Consider the following 17,367-nt stretch of genomic DNA (forward strand, 5'->3'; position numbering starts at 1 on the left):
AATTGTACAGTCAGAAAATAAATACACATGCAGCTGTTCATGTTGGGCCTGGATTAAAGTGGAAGTGGTGTTACAACTGACTGGGGCTTGTTTGAGAAGGAGCTTGTTTGAGACATTTTTTTTCCTTTCTTGTTAGGTGGTGAAGATGGCTATTTCACTGGGATAATGTTGAAAACATCAAGGGTGAAGTTGTTAAGTCAAGAAATTATTCCCTTCAAAACAACATCCATGATGAGAAACCTCCTTATTGTGCAGGTGGGTATGGCAGTTTCCTCACCGAGTAGCTCCAGGTTGAATTTTTTTTCTGTTATCTATACTATTGTCCACTGCTTGACTTTCTTGGAATTATAGTAGAACCCTCTTAATAGGGACATCATCTTGCTATGATTTAATCTTTATGCACTGATGGAGCAGTGATTAAGAGCTTGGTTCACAATGTTTTGGGCCTTCTCATGGCAAAAAACATCAGATATGTAGGATTTTGCCAAATAAGTTGTTAGAAAAGAGCTTTGTTGGTTTGCCCTGACAAGAAAAAAAGAACTTTGGATCAGATGAGCTCTTTCTGTCCACCATACTGCCCATGACCTGACCCTCTGGGGGTTTATCATCCACACACGTTTTTTTAAATTAATTTATTTGTAACACCCTAAATATAAATATTTCTAAGCTTAGTACAGAAGAAACATGTAAAACGTTATAGAAATTAACAGAATAAAAATAATCAAATTAATAACATCAAAAATAAAATCAGTGTTGACATACCCTATCAAAAACTGACTCATAATCCAATAAAATTACTTACAATTATTACAGGTTTAAAAATGGTATCTTAGATAAACAACTGTAGGTTTATCTGAAGACAAGATTTAACAATTTTCTTTGCAGGTTGGATCCCCCTCAAATTCTCCCCTCCCAATCTAATCTTACTACTGATAGTACTACCCTGGTGTCTCAAAGCTCCACCCTCCCCCCCCCCCCCCCCCAAGTCACCTTCTGCTGCTGCCTGGCTCAACACCTGCCTCTGTCCCTAGTGGGCTCATAATCTAAGTTAGTGGACTAAAAAGTAAAACATACACTGGCCTTGTCTGTATGCTTGTATTAAATTTCCTATTGATGTAATGGTGTCTTTTCCTTTCCGTTTTCTTTTAACTTAATTTCTTACTCTGTATGCCATCTAGACCTATATTGTTAGACAAAATGGATTAGCAAGTTTTAAATAAATAAATAATAAATGGTGCCTCTGTCCCCTAGCAATAGTCTTGAGGTCTAGCACTAGGGGACATAGTAACATAGTAAATGTCAGCAAATAAAGACCAGCATGGTCCATCCAGTCTTCCTATCAAGGTGGCCAGAGTTAAATCTGGCACTCTGCACAGTTTCCACTTCATGATTAGTATACCAGCATTTAATCTGTATTGCTTCCTACCAGTTCCTACTGTAGAGTCTGCTCGGCACTGGTCCTACTTCCCAATTACTGGAGTTGCTATGAAAGGCCACTCCAGCCTCTGTCCTGATCGCTTTGCCATTTATGGAACCCAGACCATAGAAGTCTGCCCAACATTGATCTTACTTTTCAACCTCTTGGGTTGCCATCAAAGCTCACTCCAGTTATGAGGTCATTTTAAGCTTTGTTTTAATTGGATTCCATTCTTTTTTTCTATATATTGATCATCTGTGTTTATCTCATGTAGTCTTGAAATCTGTCACCGTTTCTGTCTTCATAACCTTCCACGGGAGGGCATTCCAGGAAAGCCGTCTTTGGCATGCGCAGAGGTACCACGCATAATGCTTGGCTGCTGTGCACTGGCTTCCACTCCTTAGGAAGGAAATCGTGTGCAAATGAGCTAACAGTGAGCAGCTCATTTTCATGTGATTTCCTTCATGCATGACCGTTCCTTTCTGAATCACTAAGGGATCAGTAAGGGAAGGGCTTTTTCCGTTCAGTTAGTACATCAGTTAGTCCACTGCAGTGCCTCTTAGGGTGCCTGGTTGGTGTCCTGGCATGTCAGGGGGACCAGTGCACTACGAATGCTGGCTCCTCCCACAACCAAATGAGTTGGATTTGGTTGTTTTTGAGATGGGCTTCCTCGGTTTCCATTATCGCCAAAAACCGGGGATGACCATCTCAACATTTTTGTCAACCATCTGTAAGGTTGACCTAATTGTTGAGATTTGGGCGTCCCCAACCGTATTATCGCAACAAAAGATGGACGCCATCTTGTTTCGATAATACGGGTTTCCCCGCCCCTTTGCGGGGACATCCTGCGAGGACGCCCTCAGGAAAACTTGGGCGCCCCGTTCGATTATGCCCCTCTTAGTGACCTTTTTGGACTCCCCTAGCTTCGGTACTTACTACATCTACTCCATAAAGTATAACTAGCTTGGATTGGGCTTTCTGCTACTTTTGTTTTTGGTACCAAGATTTCTTTGAATTGTGCCTTGCCCTCTACTAATTGTGGACTTTAGATACGATTCTCTTTTTTGAATATTTCTTTATTTCTTTGTGAGATATGTAAGGAGGATTAGTTGGATTTGTACTAGTTACATATTTTGTTTTTCTTGTATGAGAACTTTTATTCCTCATTAATCAGATAATGTATCTTTCCGTTCAACAGTTTTTTTGTAAAATTTGAAAATTATTTATAAATAAATTGAAAAAAAAAAATAACAATAGTACATTGGCAGAGGATTGCACTTTGAGCACTCTGTGATGCATTGATTTTTGGCTGCCAAACTGTTGTGGAACAAGAAAGTTCACTTAAAAAAAAAAAAAAAAAAAAAAAGCAAAATGAGAAGACAGAAAACAGAGGAGCTTTTTTTTTTCTTTCTCTGATTTTCCTGCCTGTGAGGAGTGCAGTGAGGCTGTGGCGCCTAACTGTGGCTGGTATTCGGGGGTCAACTGCAACCTGTTCTGTGCCTGCAAAAGCAGCATTGCGAAGGGTGTGAGTACTTTCTTTTTTCCCAGTTAGAGTGATTCAATGCCTTCATTCCCCAGGAGATGTCTGCAGGGCCCAGCAAGCTTTGTTCCTGCTGCGGGCTTAGTATGAGGGGATTTGTAGAGGCGGCTGTGGCAGAAACCACAGCACCAACAGTCAGCATGGTGGTTTCCTGTGCATGAGCTTCCCACTTGTTCTTTTTCTCTGCACGCTTGATGCAGCTCACACAGCCATCTTGTCTTCTCCACAGCCCGAGCTGTGCTCACAGCCGTCAGCCGGCGAGGCTGTGGAGCTACAGGGCTTGGTCCCGTGGTGGCAGATGCCATGGGAGCAAGATAGCTTGTGGGCTGTGGGATGCAGGAACTGGGCTGGATGGACCTTGGTCTGACCCTATATGACTATTCTTCTGTTCTTATGCTTTTTCAGGCTTTCCTGATGCAGAAGTCGCTGATGCAGGCACCTTCCTTGGGGCAGGATGTCTTTCAGGGCTCTTCTAAACCTCTATGTTGGGATTTTTGGGGGATGTAGAGGAGTCTGGGCGTGGCTTCTGAGGTGGGGTCTTTGGCCCCTCGGTCTCCACCACTGTTGGAGTTGGTGCTGTCCACCATGTTGGCACAATCTCTGCATAGGGGGACTGGCTGTGGAGCCAGATGACCCCTTGGTCGTGCATCTTTTTTGTAGGGAGGAGTTGTCCATTGGTGTGCCTCAAGCGCTTCTCATTTTTGTGGTGGAGTCCCTGCTCCCTGCGGCAACTAGCCCTAAGTTGGCTATCACTAGGAGACTTTCCCAGTCCTTCCCTGTCCATGGGGCGATTAAGGAACTCCTCTCGGTCCAGTGGCCCTCCTCAGATGTGAGGCTTCAGGTGGCAAATGCCATGTCTCACCCTTTCCCAGTACTGCAGACTTCCCTTGATGGGTTTATGCTCCCAACGGTGTCTGTCTTTGTGACTGCAGTCACCCAGAAGACAACCCTCCTGGTGGAGGGGGACTTTGCCTTGAAGGATGTCCACGACAGGAAGCTGGAGGCTTTGTTGACATAGTCTTTCGAAGTCGTGACTCTTTCCCTGCAGGCGTCCATCCACTGCTCCTACATGGTGAGCAATTGCCTCTCCTGGGTGCAACGGGTGGCAGAGGAGGTGTTGGAGGGGGGTGAGTCCTTGGTGAACTTTCCTTCGTTGGCAGACTCTGTAGGTCTTCATGCACTTGGCCACCTTAAGGTGTTCAAACACATCGCCCCCAAGTCCCCACTCTTCTTTTGTACACAGAAGCACTTCACCTCTCCCCATTCTGTACTGTTCCCTTGGATTATTGTAACCCAAGTGCATAACCCTACATTTCTTAGCATTAAATCTTAGTTGACAATTTTCAGACCACAAACTAAGGGATACTTTTACAAAGTGGTGCTACTGATCAGCGGCATGCTGAATGCAAAGGAGTCCCTTCAATTCCCATTGGCTTCTTTGCATTCATCGCACGGTAATCAGTAGTGCTGCTTTGTGAAAGGAGTCCTGAGGTTCTAATGAGGTGGGGTTGCATGGGACAGAGGCATCATTTAAACTGTAGCTAGGAGATAAATTCTAACACTGCATAGGTGATGACATCACCAAGAGTGTGGCTTTGGATCCTGCTGGCCATGGAGAACAAATATTACAGGTAAGCAACTTATTTTATTAATATTATTTTTTAAATCTGTTTCCATGTATCTCCCTTGTAATCTTGGGGATCTCTCAGGGCTCTCTGAAAGATAACCCCTCTTCTTTTCTTACACTCTGACTGGTCACGGTATATACCTGTTCACCCAGATGAAAATTCAATCTTAAAATGTCTCATAAGAAATGCATTTTAATTGTTTTTATTTGTTTCAGTTTGTCTTATTTGGGTGGGTGGGGGGTTAGTTTCTATACCATATTGACGTTGTGCCCTTGATTGTGTTTTTGTAAGACTGTAGTACTATTTTGTGCATCTGCCACTCTGGGTAGCTCTTTTGAGGGCAGGTTGTACACTTTGTAATCTTAGATTTTGATTTTTGCTGGGTTAGTCTGAATAGACATGCCAACAAATTTATTAAATCTCCCAAAAATGGACCATAAATAAGGTTCGTGAAGTGTTATGCGCACAATGGCTAACACACGTGTAGCAAATTTATAGTAAAATTAAGTAGATTTAGAAGTTGGTTAAAAGAAAAAGTGATAGGGATTTATTTAGCAGGTTAGGTTTTTAGCATCCTGCATAGCTGATATTTTTGTCAATTTTTTTAATACATATGCATTATTTTCTTTTAGGTGAACATATCTGGAAACAATGTTTGTCTTATGACGTCCCATCTAGAGAGTACCAAAGAGCATTCCAAGGAACGTTTAAATCAACTGAAGTTGCTACTGGAGAAAATGCAGACTGCACCAGAATCTACCACTGTGATTTTTGCTGGGGATACGAACCTGAGAGATCAAGAGGTGAATGGCAGCATAAGGCTTGGGGGACTTTTCGATTTATCTAAATTGTGTTCCAGCTTTATAATATGTGTCTGTTGTAGATCTGTAATATTTATAGGCACCTCTGTTCCTTTCATAGGATGCTAGTTTAATTGGGTATATATGTGCGTAACCATTAGGCAGTATTCACTTATGCCCATCTTAGAGCTGGTGTAAGTGTTGGCAACTACGTGTTGAAGAAGTGCGCATACCTTATAATATTCTGTAATTATGCCCCACCGATGTGCAGACCCCTCTCGAAAATATACGTTATGCAAATTGTGGATATTTACAGACTAGCACAGGTGAAATTAGCATATATGTACATAAATGCCGTTCTTAACATTTCTCCGAGGACAAGCAGGCTGCTTGTTCTCATAATTGGGTCGTCGTCTGCGACGGCCCAGGAGACCGGCAAAATTTGTATAGCAAAACAACTCTCAAGAACGTTCCGTCGCACGGGCAGAACACACCATGCATGTGCGAACGGCTTCCCACCCGCGATGCGAGCGTGCCCTCGGTTACTTTTTTTCCGCGACTGTGGTGACACGGAGTTTTTTCGAGTTCTGTGTTACCTTCAGCCCAGGAGATTATAGCGTGTTGGTTTTTCCTTTTTTCCCTTCTCTTTTTGTTTAGTTTTTCTCAAAACGTACAAAAAAAAAAACCAACAATGTAGTTTTAGTTCCTTATTTTCTTAGTTTTTCTCCTCATTATAAGTTTTTTCTTTTCGTCGCGGCCCTCTTTAGGCTGCGCGGTCGGGTTTATTTTTTTCTCTTTTTTTTTGTGCCTTTTTAATTGGCACAATCACATCTTTTATTTATTTATTTATTTATTTGTAGCATTTGTATCCCACATTTTCCCACCTATTTGCAGGCTCAATGTGGCTTACATTTGCCGTAATGGCGGTTGCCATTTCTGGGTCATGGAATTACAAGTGGTATTGCATTAAGGTGCATACATATATGGTAGCATACATGGAATCATAATATACATGGAACAGTTCATGGTATAAATATGTATCATGTGCATATATACATGATAAGGAAGAATATATTATGGTAATGCATGAAGGTTCCTGAGTAATAAATTGGATTGTAACATACATTAGGTCATCAAATATGGAAAGATCGTATTCAACATAAGGATTAGAGAGGTAGTGTTTGTTCATTAGTAGCAGAGAGGTTAATCAGTCAAGTGATAAGATTTCAACTATGTCTAGGTCTTATAAAGTCTAATTATTTAATATTTAAGATGGGTTTTTATGGTATGCCTTCTTGAACAGATCTGTTTTCAGTAGCCTTCAGAAGATGGTTAGGTCTTGCATTGTTTTTATGGCCTTCGGTAGTGCGTTCCATAGCTGCGTGCAAATGTATGAGAAACTGGTCGCATATGTGGATTTATATTTTAGTCCTTTGCAGTTAGGGTAGTGGAGATTGAGGAATGTGCGTGCTGAACTTTTTGCGTTTCTGGTAGGTAAGTCTATCAGGTCTGACATGTAGGTCGGGGCTTCCCCATGGACGATTTTGTGGACTAGGGTGGAAACTTTGAACACAATTCGTTCTTTTAATGGGAGCCAATTTAGTTTCTCTCTTAGGGGTTTGGCGCTTTCGTATTTCGCTTTCCCAAATATGAGTCTAGCTGCTGTGTTTTCAGCGGTTTGAAGCTTTTTTATGATTTGTTCTTTGCATCCGGCATAAATGGCGTTACAGTAGTCTAGATGGCTTAACACCATTGATTGTACTAGGTTGCGGAATACTTCCCTTGGGAAGAAAGGTTTGATCCTTTTAAGTTTCCACATTGAGTAGAACATTTTCTTTGCTGTATCTTTCGCATGATCTTCAAGTGTGAGATTTCGGTCAATTGTGACTCCTAGGATTTTCAAGCTGTCAGAGACTGTAAGGGTGTAGTCCTGGGTCTTTATGGTATTGGGTTTGTTTGTATTGTATCGTGAGGTCAAGATGAGACATTGTGTTTTTTCTGCGTTTAGTTTTAGTTGAAATGTGTCCGCCCATGAGTTCATTATTTGGAGGCTGTGTGTGATTTCATTTGTGATTTCGGTTATATTTTGTTTGAACGGGATATATATTGTAACATCATCTGCATAGATGTACGGGTTGAGTCCTTGTTTGGATAATGATTTGGCTAATGGTGTCATCATTAAGTTAAAGAGAGTCGGTGAGAGTGGTGATCCTTGTGGCACCCTACTTTCAGGTTTCCATGGTATTGACATTTTTCCGTTCGTCATCGAGGACACCCAGCGGCTTCAAGCGTTGTACTCGGTGCAACCGGACCATCTCGGGTACCGACCCCCACGCGTGGTGTCTCCAGTGCTTTGGGCCCGATCATTTGCCAGCTTCTTGTAAGCTGTGCTCTTTAATGAAAAAAACGGACTCAAGTGTCTCGGGAGGCTCAACGGGAAAATCTTTATGCTGATCGGTCCGGTCCTTCGACATCGGTACCGAGGTTGGCGACGTCGAGGGAAGCATCGACTTCAAGAGCGCAGGCAATGGCTGCCGAACAACCACATCGCGCTGGGAGCAGCGAGGCATCAAGTGGGTCTCCACCTGTCTCAAGGCCTACTGCTATGCTGGCCCCGAGGAGGCGTGAAGATTCCATGTCCTCCTCTTCGGTACCAAGGAGTCTCGATGACGGGCGTCAAGCGAAGGCTAAGAAGCACCGTCATCGTTTTCCTTCCATGCGCGGTACCAAGAGCTCCGGGGAGCTGAGGGATTCAGCACCTGAGAAGCTTCGGCGCCGGGAGGACCGCTCACCCTCTATACAGGAGGTGCTGATGCATCGGTCTTCTGGCAGCCTGGTACCGGCTCTCGAGCCCCATCAGATTCTGCCACCAGCTGTTGTACCAACCCCTCAGCCTTTTCCGATGGAAGCTCTCAATGAGTGTATCAGTGCCCTTCTTCCAGAGCTTCTGGAGGGACTGCTGCGCCAATCTACTTCGGTGCCAGGGGTGCTTGCGCTTTCTGTACCGACTGTGGACGCGGCATCTGGGCCTTCGCCTGTGATGAGGTCCCTGTCCTCGGTGCCGCTTGTGGCATCGGCTTTGGCCACCACCCGGGTCGACGCTCCCTCGACGTCGGAGGAGGAAGCTTCGCTGCAGTCCAGGCACGGGTCCACTTCTCAACATCCCCCTCGAGGTTGTCATTCCTCGACGTCGAGACAGGCTCGGATTCAGGCTACTCTTAGAGAGCTTTTGTCCGATACCAATGATGAGTGCTCGTGGGAGGAGGAGGAAGATCCCAGATACTTTTCTGAAGAAGAGTCTTATGGGGTTCCCTCTGATACTACTCCGCCAACTGAAAGAAGATTGTCTCCACCTGAGAGTCTTTCTTTTTCCTCCTTTGTTCGGAAAATGTCTAAGGACATTCCCTTCCCTATGGAGGTTGTGGATGAGCCCAGGGCCGAGATGCTCGAGGTCTTGGATTATCCTTCTCCACTTAGAGATGTTGCAACGGCTCCCTTGCATAACTCACTCAGGGAAGTTCTTATGCGAAACTGGTCGTTCCCTCTTTCTAATCCAGTGGTCTCCAAGAAAGCTGAGTCCCAATACAGAGTCCATGGAGAGCCTGTAATGATGAAGTCTCAATTGCCTCACGATTCCATGGTGGTGGATTCTGCTCTCAGAAGAGCCAAGAGTACTAGGGACTATGCCTTGGCGCCCCCAGGCAGAGAGTCTAGGACCTTGGATTCTTTTGGGAGGAAAACGTATCAGGCCGCTATGCTCACAGCTAGGATTCAAACTTACCAGCTCTACACGAGCATCCACTTGCGGAACTCGGTGAGGCAACTGTCTAGTTTGTTTGAAGCACTTCCTCCGGAGCTCGCCGAACCTTTTCACCAGGTGGTCAGGCAGCAGAAGGCATGTCGTAAATTCCTGGCCGGGGTACTTATGACACTTTTGATGTGGCATCCCGAGTAGCTGCTCAAGGTATAGTGATGAGCAGACTTCCAAGGCTGCGTGTCTGTGACCTGGATCATAAGACCCAGCAGCGAATGGTGGATGTTCCTTGCCGGGGGGATAACCTTTTTGGCGAAAAAGTAGAGGACATGGTCGATCAGATCAAGAAGCACCATAATGCTATGAATTCTCTCTCCTGCCTGGCGTCTTCTGCTACCACCTCCTCATCCAGGAGGTTTTTTGGAGGGAAGAGGAGTGCTCCCTATTCCTACAATAGGCATAGGTACACTCCTGCTTCTCGACAGCCTGTTCAGGCTCAGTCCCAGCATGCTCGTTCCCGTCAACGGCGTGCAACTAAGGCCCCTGCGGCTCCCCAGAAAAAGCAAGGGACGGGCTTTTGACTGGCTCCAGTGCAGCATAGCCTCAGAAAAAGTATCTGTGCCGGACGACTTGCCGGTCAGAGGAAGGTTGATATTTTTTCACCAAAGGTGGCCTCTTAACCTCTGATCGGTGGGTTCTTCAAATAGTCTGGTCAGGATACACCCTCAATCTGAAATCCAAACCTCTGAATTGCCCACCAGGAGCTCATTCTTACAGCTCCCAGCACAAGCAGGTACTTGCAGAGGAACTCTCCGCCTTTCTAAAGGCCAATGCGGTTGAACCCCTTCCACCAGGGGAAGAAGGGCTGGTATTCTATTCCAGGTACTTCCTTGTACAGAAGAAAACAGGTGGGATGCGTCCCATCCTAGACCTAAGGGCCCTGAACCAATTCCTAGTCCGCGAAAAGTTCAGGATGGTTTCCCTCGGCACCCTTCTTCCCATGATTCAGGAAAACGATTGGCTCAGAAAGGTTAGGGCTCTTCAGCTTGGAGAAAAGGCAGCTGAGGGGTGATATGATAGAAGTCTACAAGATAATGAGTGGAGTAGAGCGGACAGATGTGAAGCGATTGTTTACACTTTCAAACAACAAACCCAGGGGACACAAGATGAAGCTAGAATATGGTAGATTTAAAACAAATAGGAGAAAGTTTTTCTTTACTAGACTCTGGAACTCGTTGCCGGAGAATGTGACAGCAGCTGGCCTTACGGAATTTAAAGGGGGTTTGGACAGATTCCTGAGGGAAAAGTCCATTGAACATTATTTTTTTTTTTTAATTTGTTGGGGGGGGGGGGGTGGTTGCTGGGTTTTTGAAGCCTGGATTGGCCGCTGTCGGAGACAGGATGCTGGGCTTGATGGACCCTTGGTCTTTCCCAGTATGGCGGTGCTTATGTACTTATGTACTTAGGTATGTATCTTCACTTTACTTGCCTAAGGGATGCATAAATGTTAGCACTTGTGTTATACAATTACCCTAACTGGATCATGAGTTGGTACCCCTGCGTGATGCAAGGTTCCACATTAGGATTACTGATCAGGAGAAGGATCTAGATGTTATTGTTGATAATACTTTAAAATCCTTGGCTCGGTGTGCTGCAGCGGCTAAGAAAGCAAATAGAATGGAAAGCAAAAATGAGAATGTTATAATGCTTCTGTATCGCTGCATGGTGCAACCACACCTTGAATACTATGTGCAATTCTTGTCACCGCATCTCAAAAAAGATATAGTTGAATTAGATACAGAGAAGGGCAGCAATAATGATAAAGAGGATGGGACGACTTCCCTATGAGGAAATGGGCTAGGGCTCTTCAGCTTGGAGAAGAGATGGCTGAGTGGGGAGATATGATAGAGGTCCATAATGAGTGGAATGGGTGGACATGAATCGCTTTACTCTTTCCAAAAATACTAGGACTAGGGGGTACGCAATGAAGCTATTAAATAGTAAATTTAAAACAAATTGGAGAAAATATTTCTTCATTCAAAATGTAATCAAACTCTGCAATTCATTGCTAGGGAATGTGGTAAAAGGAGTTAGATTAGCAGGGTTTAAAAAAGGTTTGGATCACTTCCTAAAAGAGAAGTCCATAAGCCATTATTAAGATGGACTTGAGGAAAATCCACTGCTTATTTCTAGGATAAGCAGCATAAAATCTATTTTACTGTTTTGGGATCTTGCCGGGTACTTGTGGTCTGGATTGGCCACTGTTGGAAACAGGAACTTAGGCTTGATAGACCTTTGAACTGTCTCAGTATGGCAACACTTATGTTCTAAAGGCCTCCATTGCTGTTTCTCCCCCTCACCTCCACCCTCTCCATATCCAATGCAGGGAAACAATTGTGGTAGCAGCAGGAGTTGACACTGTGCTTATGAGTTGATGTGCGGTCACAGGCCTCAGCCCTTTACAGAGCTTTATGGTCTAACTAGAAGCCCATACGTAAATGCATGGTGTGTCTCATACTCCATGTTGACTGCCACAGTTCTGTTTATGACCCCCATCTGTTTTTGCAACTGCATTTGGGGTTATAACTCATGATTTGGAAGTTGCTGCTCTAGTCTTTGATAAATTGTTTTTCCCTACTGAATAAAACAAAACGCATATCCTCAGCAGCATAAGAGAGTCCTTTTTTGTGTGTAAGTTAACTTATAAAATATAGTATGTTAAAAAACATTCCCTGAACTAATAACCTGACTAACATCACATATAGGTCTCGGGCACTATCAACCTTGTCAGACTAATCTGTTACCCCCCCCCCCTCCTTCCATATCTTAAGCTATCCAGTAATATTTCCGTATCCCTCTCCCTTTTCTCTATTTGAAATTAATTGCAACTTAGGCTTCCTGTTGTGTTCTCCCACTTTCCCTTTATCATAACTGCTTAGATGATTGGCAATTTATCAAATAATAGTAAACTGTGATAATTTGCTTTAAACTTAATCCCAAATTGAGGACAGAGCATTGTTAATTTTGAAACTCACATGTAATGCACATCACCTTCCTCTTGCAGAGCTCATTTATGAAGCTCTGTGTTGTTTCTTTGCCAGCACCTTGGTGCTCAGAGCTCTTACTGATGTGATTCTAATCTTTTGATGCTCTGTAACTGGGATTATCTAACTCTCTCTGCAGGTGACCAAAATAGGAGGCCTGCCTCTGAATATTTTGGACGTTTGGGAATTTCTGGACAAACCTGAGCACTGCCGTTACACATGGGACACCAAGATGAACAGTAACCTGAGAGCACCGTACACCTGCAGGCTACGATTTGATCGTGTATTGTACCGTGCTGCTGCTAGTGGGGGCCAGATGATACCACGTGCTCTGGACCTCATTGGGTTAGAAAAGCTGGACTGTGGTAGATTTCCGAGTGATCACTGGGGTTTGCTGTGCAGCTTTGATGTCATATTGTAGAATAAGAGAACATCTGGTTTTATTTCCTACCCACCGAGCTGATACTAGAAAACTGTGGAAATGGAGAATAATGGTGAGAAATATGAAGAAGATGCCTTTGGTCATAATGAAAGTTAAAGCATTAAAAAAAAGGCAAAAATGCCTTAAACATAAAGGATGAAGATATTTTTATATAAATAACATGCTGTCAAAGTATATATGTGCCTAATTAGCTTATTGCCCCCCCCCCCCCCCCCCCCAAAAAAAAAAAAAAAAAGATTGTAGTACTAATTAGTCTGACAAGGCTATGGTTGGTCATAAATTGCCTACTTCAAGGGAAGTTAAAAAGCATTCCCCCTTAATATATATTAAGTTGCCATATTTATAGCAATATATACATAACGCAGTGACATCCAACTGTCTCTGCTCTCCAGAAATTCTTTGCAGTTATGAAAATCTTTTAGGGTGAGTAGAAAGTAAAGTCCATTTAATAATAATAAAACTCTCAAATGTCCTACAGTTCTTTTAAAAAAAATCCCTTGACAGATGTTAAAAAAAACAAAATCCCAATAAAATCAGTCAGGAGATCCTAAATAGGCTTCACACATTGGGGAATGAATCCAAATGTTTCCAAATGAAGAGATGCTCTTTTTAACTTCTCCATATTGCAATAAAAGATACTTTACAGGGCACGTGGTTCCAGGATAAGACTATTGTCATTTGATTGCTCTGCAAAGGCAGGTTTCAAATCACCATGACAGTTTAATCATTTCAGAAATACAGCACCAGTTTCCCCCTAATTGGCAACAATCTTTACATTGCATAGGTCAAAGTAAAATGCAAAAATCATTGCACCTGTGTTCTTAACATTTTAACTGCAGAGTTCAGTGAATGACATTGCAACTCTCCTATCCAAGCCAAGCACTTAGTATACCTTCATGTACTGATACTGCATGTATCTGGTTTCCAACTTGACAAGCCAAGAATAATTAAAATGAGAGATGTGTTAATTTTTGCTTTTTGTAGTCAGTGTGATCAGTTGAATGGAGTTGTTCTGTATTAGTTTTTTCTACATCATATTATTGATATATTTGTATATCAGATTCAAACATGTATGTGGAGGGTTCATTAGGCATATGTCAATTTTGGTATTATCTTAGGTATGTATAAAAATTCTGCGAATTGTTTCTGGTTTTATATTACGTGTTTGGTTTTGCCTTTTTTTTTTTTTTTAAACCAAAGATAGGAATCGACTATAAACCAAGTTACATTCATTTTTCCAAATTAGTTTCTCCTTCCTTTGTCTCCCCTCCTGTCCTTAATGTAATCTAAGTATTGCACAGTTCCTCATATGAGGGGGACATACCTTCAAACCTCTTTTTACACTGTTGCACGGTTTTCTCCTGCTTTTAGTTCTGTATATTTTCTGTCCTACTGCTAGTAGAGATGTTCTCAGTCTATGACAGTGTTAACCTCAGATTCAACAGGGTACCTCTTCTGTACGAGTCTCTACTAAATCCTGCTTACTCCAGAGACTGCTTAATATAATGACAGTACAAGATATGCAAAGGCACTAATTCATCAGATATAACTACTATTGATCTTTTAGTAAGTACATTTGCTGAGTGGCAGGGGTTAGCATTGTAACAGGAGCAGGGTAGAGTTACAAGGACCAAAATGTTCACCACAGTGTGTATGCAAAAAGGTAAATTGTTTTAAGTGCATTTTATAAACATGAATGTCTTTTGGTTTCCCACTTCCCTATGAGTTCATTTATCAGAAATAAAGATGCAAATTCACTGAAGCACAGAGAATCTGAAAGTTGATTGTGGATGGGCAAGCAAAAACCCATCGTGAACCAGTTTTTTTTTATTCATTATGAAATTCACATAACTGTGACCACAAAATGGATACAAAACTGGAAGAAAACATTTTGGCCCTGAGAGGGAAAATAGGTTCTTTATAAATCACCTTCAATTTTCACATTTCTTTTGTTTGTAAAGAAAAGTAAAATAAAAATAACAATACTTGAACACTTTTCCTCCTTCCACCGCCATCTCCCTGTTCTTCAGTCCATCTCTTTCCTCTACATAAGTACCTGAATATATGTAAACCGCTTTGAATGTAGTTGCAAAAACCTCAAAGGTGGTATATCAAGTCCCGTTTCCCTTTCCCTTACATTAAGCCTCTTCCCTTGCTTCTCATTAGCCTGTCCAGCCCTATGACAGACTTGGGCCTTGGCTTCCTGTGTCAGCTTGGAATAAATCTTGAGACTAGGGTTGAAAATTCTGCTGTATGCTTTTAAAGATTCTGCTGCAGTTCTTACAAGACTGTATATGCAAACCTTTTTTTTTCCCTGTTTATCTCAGACTTTGTGTAGCACTGCATGATTTTATGCAGTCCTAGTTTTCTGCTAATTTAAGCTGCTGTCCTGTTTTATATTGTATAATTCCATAAGGGATTGACCCCTGATGCAGGAAGGCATTATAGCTGAAGTATGGCTGCTGTTGGCTCATTTGTCCCTTTTGTGAATAAAGGATCACATTGCTTCTTGGTAGACATGGGGAAGCAACTGCTTGCCCTGGGATTTGTGGCATGGAATGTTTCCACAGTTTGGGTTTCTGCCAGGTACTTGTGACCTGAATTGGCTGCTGTTGGAAACCGGATACTGGGCTAGATGTACCATTGGTCTGACCCAATGTGGTTACTCTTATGTTCTTATGGCTTTTTTTATTCTTTGTATAGCTCTCTGCTGTTGGATCCCTTTTTGGGAGACCTATTCTCTGTTATCCAGTCACACTTCTGGTATTCACAACGCCTACTTGGCTAACAGTTAATGAACCTGTTTTCTAGAAACATATCTAAACCTTCCTTGTCATCAGCAGCAGATGAATCCATTAACTGATGGGTTGTATCCGCCTATCAGCAGGTGGAGATAGAGAACACTGAAAAACCATAGTGCCTCTTGGACGGCTAGCTCCAGCTGCCTTCAGTATTTCTCTATCTCCCAGCAGGTGTGGACATAGCTTGACCAGCTCCTGGATTTCAGGCTGCCTGGGGTGGCTCCTGTGCTTTGCCAGTTGAGCAGGGGTGTTGTGGCTGGTGGTGCCCACTTTAAAGGCATATAGGTTCGCTGTTGCTGCCTGCCTCCAACTTTCCTCACAGCGTTAAAAAAAAAAAAAAAAAGCGCGCTTTTACTGCGTGGCTGTTCTGAGGCTTTTTCCAGTGATTCTGGTTTTGTGCAGCTTGACCGGAGCTGCTTGGCTCAGTCCTCTGAGGTGAGAGTGGTGCCTATCTCCTCCGGGGAGGTCCCGTGGATGCCGTTCTGATTGGGGTACGTTTTGGTGTGACACCGCCATTTTATTGCTATATTTCCATCCTGTCGGGCGATGGCTGCTGAGGGAGTTAAGCGCTGCTCCCGTTGTGGTAAACGCAGATCAGCAGTGGGGCTGTGTAAAACGTGCTCCTTAGACGCTCATGCTAGTATGAGCGGGGTGAGCGATGTTTCTTCCCACTCGATGGATCTGGCAGCGGGTGCCATTTTGGAAGCGCCGCATGTCTCGACCCTCGCGGTTGCGGAGGAGTCTGAGTGCAAGGGGACGCCCTCGTTTAGAGGCTGCCAGAGGAGCTCCTACATCTGCTTCTTCTAATTCGGAGGTGGAGGGTCAGGGTGAGTTTTTCTCCCCTGAGTTTGTGCTTTTAATGCATAAGGCTTTCATGCTGAAAAGAGCTCTGCCGCAGGTGTCTGACACTGCGTTGCATCCTGGCTTCCCTCCGGGTGTTGATGCCCTGGGATGGCTTCAGAGTTTATTTCCTCCCCCGAGCATTGGAAACACGCTAAATATAGATGGGTAAATTCCCCATCTGAAAGTGGCGCATATCCTTTTTCCCCCCCCGGTGGTCAGGCTGTGGCAGGCCCTCAGGGATGGATGATCCAGAGGAGGGTGCCTGTTTGCCACTGGATTTGGATGATCCTAATGCGGTCTGGATTTTCCACTACAATGGCTGTCCTAACCTTTCCCTCCCGGGCAGCACTTGGAGACATATCCTCGGTGCGAGAGGATAGTACATCCCCTGGTGGGCAGGTCCTGGCTACAGGAGTACTTCCTACTTCACCAGCGTGATGCTCTCCTAGGAGACCTCCCTCCTCCAAGGTAGCTCAAGGGCTACCAAACTGGAGGTGGGACTTCTCTACAACATCCCTGTAGGTCTCCTCTATGTACCTCTCTGTCTCCCTCAGCTCTACCAAGTCTGCTACTGTAGCCTCAAGAGAACGGACACGTTCTCTAAGAGCTAGGAGCTCTTTGCATCAGGCACACACATCTGACATCTCACCAAGTGGGAGATAATAATACATGTGACACGCAACACAAAAGACTGGATAGCACCCCTCTCACTTCTGGACTGCTGACTTCATCTTAGTGTTTTTGAGTTTTTCAATAATTTAAAACTTGCTACAGTATTAAGGATATTAGCCTAATATAAAAGTGTCTTTTAGTTTATATAGTATATTGTATGATTTATTTAGTGTTTCCTTATTAGATGGTAATGAAATGTATTTAAAACTCTGTAAGAGCACTCTTTGCTAGTTACCCAAATTACAATAACTGACTATAATTGAAGAGTTGTCCTAGGGGTGGGTGGGAAGACTAACAGATACAATATAACAGGCACTGCAGGATCTAGTTTAATCTGTACAAAGCTTTTAAAACTAAGTGGAAAAGACTATGGAGATTAGTTGTTAAAATTTGCTTTTTATATTTTTATTTTGCCTGACACTAACC

At 43.4% G+C, this 17,367-nt stretch overlaps 1 protein-coding gene across 1 annotated transcript in view; it reads left to right on the forward strand.

Annotated features, from left to right (window-relative positions):
- Positions 1-14,287, forward strand: part of TDP2 (tyrosyl-DNA phosphodiesterase 2) — an 87,495-nt gene extending 73,208 nt beyond the window's left edge. Inside the window, exons 6-8 of the mRNA XM_030186419.1 lie at positions 137-255; positions 5,218-5,388; positions 12,323-14,287. Coding sequence (XP_030042279.1) covers positions 137-255; positions 5,218-5,388; positions 12,323-12,604 — 572 coding nt within the window. The 3' untranslated portion in view covers positions 12,605-14,287. The remainder of the gene's footprint in view (positions 1-136; positions 256-5,217; positions 5,389-12,322) is intronic.
- The last annotated feature ends 3,080 nt before the right edge of the window (positions 14,288-17,367 follow it).

Source organism: Microcaecilia unicolor, chromosome 1 (genome assembly GCF_901765095.1).
Source record: "Microcaecilia unicolor chromosome 1, aMicUni1.1, whole genome shotgun sequence".
Classification (NCBI taxonomy): Eukaryota; Metazoa; Chordata; class Amphibia; order Gymnophiona; family Siphonopidae; genus Microcaecilia; species Microcaecilia unicolor.